The sequence below is a fragment of the Salmo salar genome, chromosome ssa11, assembly GCF_905237065.1.
Source record: "Salmo salar chromosome ssa11, Ssal_v3.1, whole genome shotgun sequence".
NCBI lineage: Eukaryota > Metazoa > Chordata > Actinopteri > Salmoniformes > Salmonidae > Salmo > Salmo salar.
In genome coordinates, this window is record NC_059452.1 from 37,475,830 (window position 1) to 37,488,174 (window position 12,345).

The 12,345-nt window shown below is 46.6% G+C and overlaps 1 protein-coding gene across 3 annotated transcripts in view; it reads left to right on the forward strand.

Moving 5' to 3' along the window:
• Positions 1–12,345, forward strand: part of LOC106593346 (leucine-rich repeat serine/threonine-protein kinase 1) — a 116,109-nt gene that overhangs the window by 61,163 nt on the left and 42,601 nt on the right. For all 3 annotated transcript variants that reach the window (XR_006757571.1, XM_045689475.1, XM_045689476.1), the window contains 2 exons: positions 277–439; positions 7,829–7,998. Coding sequence is in view for 2 of the 3 variants with exons in the window: in XM_045689475.1 (XP_045545431.1) it covers positions 277–439; positions 7,829–7,998 (333 nt within the window). In the remaining variant the exon portion in view is untranslated. The remainder of the gene's footprint in view (positions 1–276; positions 440–7,828; positions 7,999–12,345) is intronic.

Here is a 12,345-nt window from a genome sequence, read left to right on the forward strand (position 1 = left end):
ATTCTTATTCCATTCCTTTACTTAGATTTGTGTGTATTAGGTAGTTGTTGTGAAATTGTTAGATTACATGTTAGATATTGCTGCACTGTCGGAACTAGAAGCACAAGCATTTCGCTACACTCGCATTAACATCTACTAACCATGTGTATGTGACCAATAAAATGTGATTTGATTTGAAATCAACATGTAATATTGGTTTTGTAATGGGACTGCTGTGAAACAGAGTTTGCACTCTGAAGTCAACTTTATCTTTTGGTCTGATTATCCCACCGCTAGGCAGAGAAAAAGGGGGAGGAAGAGGAGGGCACTTCTTCAACATGGAGGACTGTGTGATCGCTGCCATGGGCCAGGAGTACATAGTGTGTCCCCAGCACCCCGACCAGCCTGTCCCCCTTCAGGAGCTGGTCCCAGAGCTTTTCATGACCGACTTCCCCTCACGGTAACCTTTCACCCTGACCCTTGACCTCTAACCCCTGACCTGTTGACCTATTAGCTCTGCGCGGCTATCCCCCACAATATAGATGCTGTATCCCAATTCTCATCCCTTCTCCTGAAGTGTGCACTTGCTCTACCCGTCATGGACATATAAGGATTGGTGTAACTATTGGCTGGAGGGAGTTTCCATCATTATCAAATCCAATCGCACACTCAGCCAGACTCAGTGTAACTTCACAAGACGATGAGCCTGAGGAAGGCACGGCACAGATGGGCTAATCTTCTTCACATAGGGGTGAATCATGTCTTTCACTTAAGTCACATTTTCACTTAGTCATGCATTGACGTCAATGGGAGACAAGTTTAAATGTATTCTCAAGTTGAAGTTAGGATGCCTGACGATGTGTAGATTAGTCATTCTGTGCTGAGCTTTGCTAGAGCCGATTCTCTCCAACATGCTATCAAACTTGCGCTCGCACACACACACACACCCTCTGAACCACAAACCTCTTATCCCTAACCTTTGGCCCATCATCTGTCACTTTTGAGCTGTCACCCACACTCAGGCTGAGCTTTTGGTTATAACCGGGATAGATGGCTCTATTCAGTCAATAGGGACAACAAAAGATTGCCCTTGCACTGGGAGAAAACATTTGTTTGGTTGATTGTTCATTTGTTTCACTCACTTAATGCTCACATTACTGTCTAAATGAAACCACGCCATTCTCACAGCACAAAAACACAGGATGTGCCCCAAATGGCACCCTATTCCCTATGTGGTGCTTTACCTCTGACCACGACCCATAGTGTTCTACCACTGACCAGGACCCATAGTGCTCTACCTCTGACCAGGACCCATAGTGCTCTACCTCTGACCAGGACCCATAGTGCTCTACCTCTGACCAGGACCCATAGTGCACTACCTCTGACCAGGACCCATAGTGCTCTACCTCTGACCAGGACCCATAGTGCACTACCTCTGACCAGGACCCATAGTGCACTACCTCTGACCAGGACCCATAGTGCTCTACCTCTGACCAGGACCCATAGTGCTCTACCTCTGACCAGGACCCATAGTGCTCTACCTCTGACCAGGGCCCATAGTGCTCTACCTCTGACCAGGGCCCATAGTGCTCTACCTCTGACCAGGGCCCATAGTGCTCTACCTCTGACCAGGGCCCATAGTGCTCTACCTCTGACCAGGGCCCATAGTGCTCTACCTCTGATCAGGGCCCATAGTGCTCTACCTCTGATCAGGGCCCATAGTGCTCTACCTCTGACCAGGGCCCATAGTGCTCTACCTCTGACCAGGACCCATAGTGCACTACCTCTGACCAGGACCCATAGTGCTCTACCTCTGACCAGGACCCATAGTGCTCTACCTCTGACCAGGACCCATAGTGCTCTACCTCTGACCAGGACCCATAGTGCTCTACCTCTGACCAGGACCCATAGTGCACTACCTCTGACCAGGACCCATAGTGCACTACCTCTGACCAGGACCCATAGTGCACTACCTCTGACCAGGACCCATAGTGCACTACCTCTGACCAGGACCCATAGTGCTCTACCTCTGACCAGGGCCCATAGTGCTCTACCTCTGACCAGGGCCCATAGTGCTCTACCTCTGACCAGGGCCCATAGTGCTCTACCTCTGACCAGGACCCATAGGGCTCTACCTCTGACCAGGACCCATAGTGCTCTACCTCTGACCAGGACCCATAGTGCTCTACCTCTGACCAGGGCCCATAGTGCTCTACCTCTGACCAGGGCCCATAGTGCTCTACCTCTGACCAGGGCCCATAGTGCTCTACCTCTGACCAGGACCCATAGTGCTCTACCTCTGACCAGGACCCATAGTGCTCTACCTTGTGGTTGTGGTGTCCTCCTGTAGTAATGTGTAGTACAGGGCCTTGTGGTTGTGGTGTCCTCCTGGAGTGAGGTGTAGTACAGGGCCTTGTGGTTGTGGTGTCCTCCTGTAGTAATGTGTAGTACAGGGCCTTGTGGTTGAGGTGTCCTCCTGGAGTAATGTGTAGTACAGGGCCTTGTGGTTGTGGTGTCCTCCTGGAGTGAGGTGTAGTACAGGGCCTTGTGGTTGTGGTGTCCTCCTGTAGTAATGTGTAGTACAAGGCCTTGTTGTTTCCTGCTGTGTTGATAGGAGTCTCCTTAGGCTCCTCACTGACAGGACCGTGACATGTACAGTATGGAACACGCTGCAGGCATAGATACTCTGTACACACACACTCACATACAGAGGTACAGCAATCCTGCGCACGCTCACACACAGCTCTTCAGGGGTTTGGCTGCGTAATGAGTTTCAGTTGATTTCTCAACAGTGACCGCATCCGTTGATGTATTGTTTACCCTTAAGGCTACACACACACACACACACACACACACACACACACACACACACACTCTGCTTGAGGGTTGATTACACAAGTATATCTCTGTGAAATACTACAGGCCGCTGTCGTATTTACTGTTCATGGGGCAACAATCACTTCCAAATATTTCTGATATCAAGCAACACATTTTAGTGCTGCTCTAAGACAAAAGAGAGATTGACTAAATAATCACTTCCTCAAACACTGGTGCCACGGGTTGACATCAGCTAACACCACAGCTATGTAGACACACACACAGGAATGTGCACGCAACATGGGCACACAGAACATACACACACAGGAACGCGCTCAATCTGCTGTGTGACTCTGCTGAAATGCAATTTAAAGCATGTTTGAGATTAAATTGACCCTGAATAATGTTTCCCCAGCCTTACATTAACATATGGGCCCTAGCAGGAAGTCAGCTCCAGGATAGATGGTCAACTCTGAGTAGTTAAGATTGGCAGCTGACCAAGGCTTTTTGTTCTATGCTCATTTAAGCGGTTGTGCCGGTTTGTTGACATAGCGCTCTAAATTTAAAATCTCACATGAAAGACTTGGGCTTGAGTCCCAAATGGCACTCTCTTCCCTATGTAGTGCACTACTTTTAACTGGGTTCCTGTCCAAATTAGTGCATTACATAGGGAAGGGGGTGCCATTTGAGACACAGATTTGTGTTCATGATATGAAGAGGATGCTAATGAGGACTTAAGAATGTTGCCATGGCGACTATAGCTCCAGTCCTATAGCAGAATGCAATACATAGAATCCTTTGTTGGACGTGTATGGTGCATGTGTTGATGTCCACCGGGTAGAGTTGAGATCAGGGAGGTAGCTGTAGTAATGTATGGTGCATGTGTTGATGTCCACCGGGTAGAGTTGAGATCAGGGAGGTAGCTGTAGTAATGTATGGTAAGTGTGTTGATGTCCACCGGGTAGAGTTGAGATCAGGGAGGTAGCTGTAGTAATGTATGATGCGTGTGTTGATGTCCCCCGGGTAGAGTTGAGATCAGGGAGGTAGCTGTAGTAATGTATGGTACGTGTGTTGATGTCCCCCAGGTAGAGTTGAGATCAGGGAGGTAGCTGTAGTAATGTATGATGCGTGTGTTGATGTCCCCCGGGTAGAGTTGAGATCAGGGAGGTAGCTGTAGTAATGTATGGTGCATGTGTTGATGTCCACCGGGTAGAGTTGAGATCAGGGAGGTAGCTGTAGTAATGTATGGTACGTGTGTTGATGTCCACCGGGTAGAGTTGAGATCAGGGAGGTAGCTGTAGTAATGTATGGTGCATGTGTTGATGTCCCCCAGGTAGAGTTGAGATCAGGGAGGTAGCTGTAGTAATGTATGGCGCATGTGTTGACGTCCAGGAGGTAGAGCTGAGGTTGGGATCAGGGAAGGTACCAGTAGCATGTTAAAAACATTTCATGAGCAAGCCTTCCTTCATGACCTGGTCTCTGTAAATTTGACCTTCTTTTTAGATATTTTCAGTGGTATTGTTAACAAACCCGCCCACATAAAGAAAATGAGAATTAAAAACAGGTTCAGCCCCTGGTTCAATCGTGATCTGGCAGAGTTATTCCACCACAAGAATTGCATTTGGCGAAAGGCTCTGCACACACATACTCAGGCTGGCTGGCTCTTGTTCAGGCAAATGAGAAATAAGTGCACTCAGGCTATCTGGAAGACCAAAGTTAGTTACTTTAAGGAGCAGTTCTCTCTCTGTGGGTCTAACCCCAAGAAGTTCTGGAAAACAGTTAAAGACCTGGAGAATAAACCCTCCTCCTCACAGCTGCCATGTCACTTAATGTTGATGATGTGGTTGTTACTGACAAGAAGCACATGGCTGAGCTCTTTAATCACCACTTCATTAAGTCAGGATTCCTATTTGACTCAGCCATGCCTCCTTGCCTGTCCAACATTTCCTCATCTCCCACCCCTTCTAATGCGACTAGCCTCCATGCTCCTCACTCTTTTTCCCCTGCCCCGCTACAAAGTTTCTCCCTGCAGGCAGTCACTGAGTCTGAGGTGATAAAGGAGGTCCTTAAACTGGACCCCAAAAAACATCTGGGTCAGATGGTTTAGATCCTTTCTTCTTTAAGGTTGCAGCCCCTATCACCAAGCCTATCTCTGACCTTTTAACCAGTCTCTCCTTTCTGGAGAGGTTCCCATAGCTTGGAAGGCAGCCACGGTGTGTCCTTTAAATAAAGGGGGAGATCAAGCTGATCCTAACTGTTATAGGCCAATTTCTATTTTGCCCTGTTTATCAAAAGTGTTGGAAACTGACTGGCTTCCTTGATGTTTATAGTATTCTCTCGGGTATGCAATCTGGTTTCCTCTCAGGTTATGGATGTGTCACTGCAACCTTAAAGGTCCTAAATGATGTCATTATTGGCCGTGATTCTAAGCAATGTTGTGCTGCTATTTGTATTGACTTGGCCCCCCAAAATTATACGGTAGACCATTCTGTTCTTGTGGGCAGGCTAAGGATTATTGGTGTCTCTGAGGAGTCTTTGGCCTGGTTTGCTACCTACCTCTCTTAAAGAGTGCAGTGTATAAAGTCAGAACATCTGCTGTCTCAGCCACTGCCTGTCACCAATGGAGTTTTTTTAATTTAACCTTAATTTAAAGAGGAGCGACCCAGGGATGTGTGTGCTTTGGGGACCTGTAACAGAATGTGACTGGCAGAACACAAGGGAGTAGCCCAAGACTCAATCCTAGGCCCCACGCTCTTCTCAATTTACATCAATAATATAATTCAGGCAGTAGAAAGCTCTCTCATCCATTTATATGCAGCTGGCCCCTCCCCGGATTTCGTGTTAAACGCTCTACAACAAAGCTTTTTAGTGTCCAACAAGCTTTCTCTACCCTTAACCTTGTTCTGAACACCTCCAAAACAAAGGTCATGTGGTTTGGTAACAATGCCCCTCTTCCCACAGGTGTTATTACTACCTCTGAGGGTTTAGCGCTTGAGGTAGTCACCTCATACAAGTACTTGAGAGTATGACTAGACAGTACACTGTCCTTCTCTCAGCACATATCAAAGCTGCAGGATAAGGTTAAATCTAGACTTGGTTTCCTCTATCGTAATCGCTCCTCTTTTACCCCAGCTGCCAAACTAACCCTGATTCAGATGACCATCCTACCCATGCTAGATTACGGAGATCAGCAGGTAAGGGTGCTCTCGAGCGGCTAGATGTTCTTTACCATTCGGCCATCAGATTTGCCACCAATGCTCCTTATAGGACACATCACTGCACTCTACACTCTTCTGTAAACTGGTCATCTTATTTATTAAACCCTCTTAGTCCTCACTCCCCCTATCTGAGATACCTACTGCAGCCCTCATCCTCCACATACAACACCCGTTCTGCCAGTCACATTCTGTTAAAGGTCCCCAAAGCATACACATCCCTGGGTCACTCCTCTTTTCAGTTCGCTGCAGCTAGCGACTGGAACGAGCTGCAAAAAACACTCAAACTGGACAGTTTTATCTCCATCTCTTCATTCAAAGATACGATTATGGACACTTACTGACAGTTGTGGCTGCTTCGCGTGATGTATTGTAGTCTAAACCTTCTTTCCCTTTGTGCTGTTGTCTGTGCACTAAAATGTTTGTACCATGTTTTGTGCTGCTACCATGTTGTTGTCATGTTGTGTTGCTACCATGTTGTTGTCATGTTGTGTTGCTACTATGTTGTTGTCATGTGTTGCTACCATGCTGTGTTGTCAGGTGTTGCTGCCATGCTATGTTGTTGTCTTAGGTCTCTCTTTATGTAGTGTTGTGGTGTCTCTTGTCGTGATGTGTGTTTTGTCCTATATTTTTATTTGTAATCCCAGCCCCCGTCCCCGCAGGAGGCCTTTTGTCTTTTGGTAGGCCGTCATTGTAAATAAGAATTTGTTCTTAACTGACATGCCTACTGTACTTAAATAAAGGTTAAATTAAAAGAAATGCTGAAAGATGGTGATTACATTAGTGATGGATAGTGAGGCTTTGTGTGTACTGTATGAGGTATTCATATTATCATGTACTCTATGAGGTATACATAGTATCATGTACTCTATGAGGTATACATAGTGTCATGTACTCTATGAGGTATACATAGTGTCATGTACTCTATGAGGTATACATAGTGTCATGGTACTCTATGAGGTATACATAGTGTCATGGTACTCTATGAGGTATACATAGTGTCATGGTACTCTATGAGGTATACATAGTGTCATGTACTCTATGAGGTATACATAGTGTCATGGTACTCTATGAGGTATACATAGTGTCATGGTACTCTATGAGGTATACATAGTATCATGGTACTCTATGAGGTATACATAGTATCATGGTACTCTATGAGGTATACATAGTGTCATGGTACTCTATGAGGTATACATAGTATCATGGTACTCTGAGGTATACATAGTGTCATGGTACTCTATGAGGTATACATAGTATCATGGTACTCTATGAGGTATACATAGTGTCATGGTACTCTATGAGGTATACATAGTGTCATGGTACTCTATGAGGTATACATAGTGTCATGGTACTCTATGAGGTATACATAGTATCATGGTACTCTATGAGGTATACATAGTATCATGGTACTCTATGAGGTATACATAGTATCATGGTACTCTATGAGGTATACATAGTGTCATGGTACTCTATGAGGTATACATAGTGTCATGGTACTCTATGAGGTATACATAGTGTCATGGTACTCTATGAGGTATACATAGTGTCATGTACTCTATGAGGTATACATAGTATCATGGTACTCTATGAGGTATACATAGTATCATGGTACTCTATGAGGTATACATAGTATCATGGTACTCTATGAGGTATACATAGTGTCATGTTCTGTATGGTGTTTTTGTGTTATATTGGTTGTTTCTGTAGAAGAACCAGCTGGAGTGTGTTTATAATGTGTGTGTGTGTGTGTGTGTGTGTGTGTGTGTGTGTGTGTGTGTGTGTGTGTGTGTGTGTGTGTGTGTGTGTGTGTGTAGGTTGTTCCTAGAGAAGGCCCAGTTGGAGTGTAGTGAGGAGGAGAGTGATATCCTGGGCCAGGGGGGCAGTGGAACTATCATCTATAGAGCCTGTTACCGTGGCCAACCAGTCGCCATCAAACGCTTTCACTTCAAGAAGTGCAGGCAGCAGACCATCAGCAGTGGTACAGGTAACACACACACACACGCACATTCCCTTGGAGTCACACACACGTGTAAACAGTGAACACACACACAGGTATGTTTGCATACCGTTAAAGTTTTTACAATAGAAAATAAAGAAGTAACTTGCAGGTAGTTGGACATCGTAGAAAGGTCCAGTTCTTCTATGATAAGATACTTTTGGCCATGAAGTGTATGTGGACACCTGCTCGTCAAACATCTCTTTCTAAAATCATGAGTATTAATATTGGAGTTGGTCCCCCCTTTGCTGCTATAACAGCAGTCTTCTGGGAAGGCTTTTCACTAGATGTTGGAACATTGCTGTGGGGACTTGCTTCCATTCAGACATGAGCATTAGTGAGGTTGGGCACTGATGTTGGGTGATTAGGCCTGGCTTGAAGTCGGCGTTCCAATTCATTCCACAGGTGTTCGATGGGGTTGAGGACAGGGTCATGCTGAAACAGGAAAGGGCCTTCCCCAGACTGTTGCCACAAAGTTGGAAGCACAGAATCATCTAGATTAGAATGTCATTGTATGCTGTAGCGTTAATATTTCCCTTCACTGGAACTAAGGGGCCTGAACCATGAAAAACAGGCACTATGTATTCTCCTGGCATCCGCCAAACCCATATTCATCCGTCAGACTGCCAGATGGTGAAGTGTGATTCATCACTCCAGAGAACGCGTTTCCACTGCTCCAGAGTCCAATGGCGGTGAGCTTTACACCACTCCAGCCGATGCATGACATTGCGCATGGTGATCTTAGGCTTGTGTGGGGCTGCTCGCCATGGAAACCCATTTCATGAAGCTCCCGACGAACAGTTCTTGTGCTGACGTTGCTTCCAGATGCTGTTTGGAACTCTGTAGTGAGTGTTGCAACGGAGGACAGACGATTTTTACTTCCTACGTGCTTCAGCACTCGGCGGTCCTGTTCTGTGAGCTTGTGTGGCCTACCACTTCACGCCTGAACCATTGTTGCTCCTAGATGTTTCCACTTCACAATAACAGCACTTACAGTTGACCGGGGCAGCTCTAGCAGGGCAGAAATTTGATGAACTGACTTGTTGGAAAGATGGCATCCTATGACGGTGTCACGTTGAAAGTCACTGAGCTCATCAGTACAGGCCATTATACTGCCAATGTTTGTCTGGTGATTGCATGGCTGTGTGCTCGATGTTATACACCGGTCAGCGCAACGGGTGTGAAGTGGTGTCCACATACTTTTGGCCATGTAGTGTATACCTACTCTCTCTCATGCTACCACTGGCTCTAAGCCAGCTTTCAACAACTGGAACTGGAACTGGAACTTGTGTGTGTGTGTGTTTGTGTGTCCTTGAGTTATCGTCTCTCTCTTTAAGGGCCTTGTTCATGGAACGATATTGCAGCTCTTAATCCTGATATCTATTTTCTCATCATGACCCTGTTCTCTCCTCTATATCCTCCCCTCTCTTCTCTCCTCCCCTCTTTTTACGCCTTCCAGCACCTCTTCATCATCTGTCGCCTCTCTTTGTTTCCTTCTGTCTTCTCTGTATCCCTGACAGTGATAAAAGCTATCTCTCTGCAGGCTCTGAGGATTCCTCATGATCTTCTCTTCCCATCTGTTCATCCCTCTCATCCCCTGTCCTTTTCTCTTCCCATCTAATTTCTGCTCCTGTCTTCTCTATCTCCCCAGGCTGTGATAAGGACTGTCTGGGTGTGTCCCAAATGACTCCCTATTCAGAGCCCTATGGGCCCTGGTCCGACCTAGTGCACTGTAAAGGTACTAGGGTTCCATTTGGGACACCCCCTCTCTCTTCAGGATAAGAGCGCATTATCATCTATCACCCTGGTGCTGCTCTCCTCTCTCCTCCCTCCTCTCCTCCCTCCTCTCCTCCCTCCTCTCCTCCCTCCTCTCCTCACTCCTCTCCTTACTCCTCTCCTCCCTCCTCTTCTCACTCCTCTCCTCCCTCCTCTCCTTACTCCTCTCCTCCCTCCTCTTCTCACTCCTCTCCTCCCTCCTCCCTCCTCTTCTCACTCCTCTCCTCCTCTCCTTACTCCTTTCCTCACTCCTCTCCTCCTCTCCTTACTCCTTTCCTCACTCCTCTCCTCCCTCCTCCCTCCTCTTCTCACTCCTCTCCTCCTCTCCTTACTCCTTTCCTCACTCCTCTCCTCCCTCCTCCCTCCTCTTCTCACTCCTCTCCTCCTCTCCTTACTCCTTTCCTCACTCCTCTCCTCCCTCCTCTCCTTACTCCTCTCCTCCCTCCTCTTTTCACTCCTCCTCTCCTTACTCCTCTTCTCACTCCTCTCCTCCTCTCCTTACTCCTTTCCTCACTCCTCTCCTCCCTCCTCTCCTCCCTCCCTCCTCCCTCCTCTTTTCACTCCTCTCCTCCCTCCTCCCTCCTCTTCTCACTCCTCCTCTCCTTACTCCTCTTCTCACTCCTCTCCTCCTCTCCTTACTCCTTTCCTCACTCCTCTCCTCTCCTCCCTCCTCTCCTCCCTCCCTCCTCCCTCCTCTTTTCACTCCTCTCCTCCCTCCTCCCTCCTCTTCTCACTCCTCCTCTCCTTACTCCTCTCCTCCTCTCCTTACTCCTTTCCTCACTCCTCTCCTCTCCTCCCTCCTCTCCTCCCTCCCTCCTCCCTCCTCTTTTCACTCCTCTCCTCCCTCCTCCCTCCTCTTCTCACTCCTCCTCTCCTTACTCCTCTTCTCACTCCTCTCCTCCTCTCCTTACTCCTTTCCTCACTCCTCTCCTCCCTCCTGTCCTCCTCCTCACTCCTCTCCTCACTCCTGTCCTCACTCCTCTCATCCCTTTTCTCCTGTCTTCTCTTTCTTTCCTCTCCGCCTTGTCCATAGCAGAGGCTGAATCATCTCTCTCTCTTTCTTTCCCTTCTCGTCTTCTTGTCCCTTAGACAGCCTTTTCTCTCACATTCCTGTATCTTGTACTTGTACTGACATTATCATGAGTATTATCTACCCTTATTGACCCTGCTCTATCAATATACCATGGATTTAAGGTTTTTATGACTTTTTTTGTGCTTATGAAAAGCGCATACATACTTTAACAAGGATTTGATTGTCTGCTCGAGCTACTGAAAGTTTATTAAATGCTGAAATTATTGAAAATAATTGCTCACGCAGAAGATTTCTGTAATATGAAAACATTTTGCTGCTCACGATTGACACAATGGGACTCATTTATCAGAATATTAGGCTTGCTTGGGTTGTGTGGACACGTTATCTAAACTGTGACTACACAAACGCCTCTGCCACACTTTGGCAACACTCTGAAAGTTTGCAGACTTTTGCTGTTAGGAAAACAGCAATTGATCAACCACGTCTGGCAACACTGAGAACGCCTACACTTCTTGCTGTTAGGAAAATCATTTTGCTTATCACTAGTTGCCAAATAACAGTAACCCAATGTATTGTATCGTCCTCCCAGCTGCTTGCAGCTCCAGCTCTCGTCTGTCTCCATTGTGTTTAGGGAGAGTTGTGTTGAGTTCATAGCCAATGGAGATCTGTGATAGGGTTGCATCACCAGGGACTCAGTGGAACTGTTACTCACGACATCCTGCTCCATGGAATAACAAAATGCTGACTCGTCATTACATCAGCACATTTTGTTTATAATATTTCAGTCCATTTAAGAACCTGTGTGTGCGTGCGTGCGTGTGTGTGCGTGTACGTGCGTGTACGTGCGTGTGTGTGCGTGTGTGTGTGTGTGTGTGTGTGCGTGTGTGTGTGTGTGTGATATACAATCGATGTGATCGAGGCCAAATGGTTTAATGTCCCAGGGACAGGAGATGCTCAATAATCACTTTTATTTCCCTGTTGTTTACAATTGAATTACGTTCTGGTAGTATCAGTCAAGCGGTCAAATTCAATCAACAGGCTATCTCCATTTAAAAGTAGTCCATTTCTTCTTCTACTCATATGTGTATTGGCAGTTTGTAAACAAATTGAAAATGTAAACAAATCAATTTGTAAACAAATTGGAAAGGTGCATACCGCCACCTGCAGTGCTGGACTGTGTATAGTCTGAACAGGTATAAAGCCAAGGTTGTCACCTGCAGTGCTGGAATGTTTGCTCAGGTCAGGAGTAGCCTATAATTCATTGGCTGACCCCTCCTGCAGACCAGGATATAATTTTGCAATCCAGTTGACTACTTAAAAATGGTGAAACCCATAAGGGTGCTGCCAATGTTAAAACGGGCTTTGTGGCAAGGGTTCACTCGTAAAGGCCTCCTAAAGGCTAGACGACGGGTTCACTCATAAAGGCTTCCTAAAGGCGAAATGAGGGGTTCACTCATAAAGGCCTCCTAAAGGCCAGACGAGGGGTTCACTCATAAAGGCCTCCTAAAGGCCAGACGAGGGGTTCA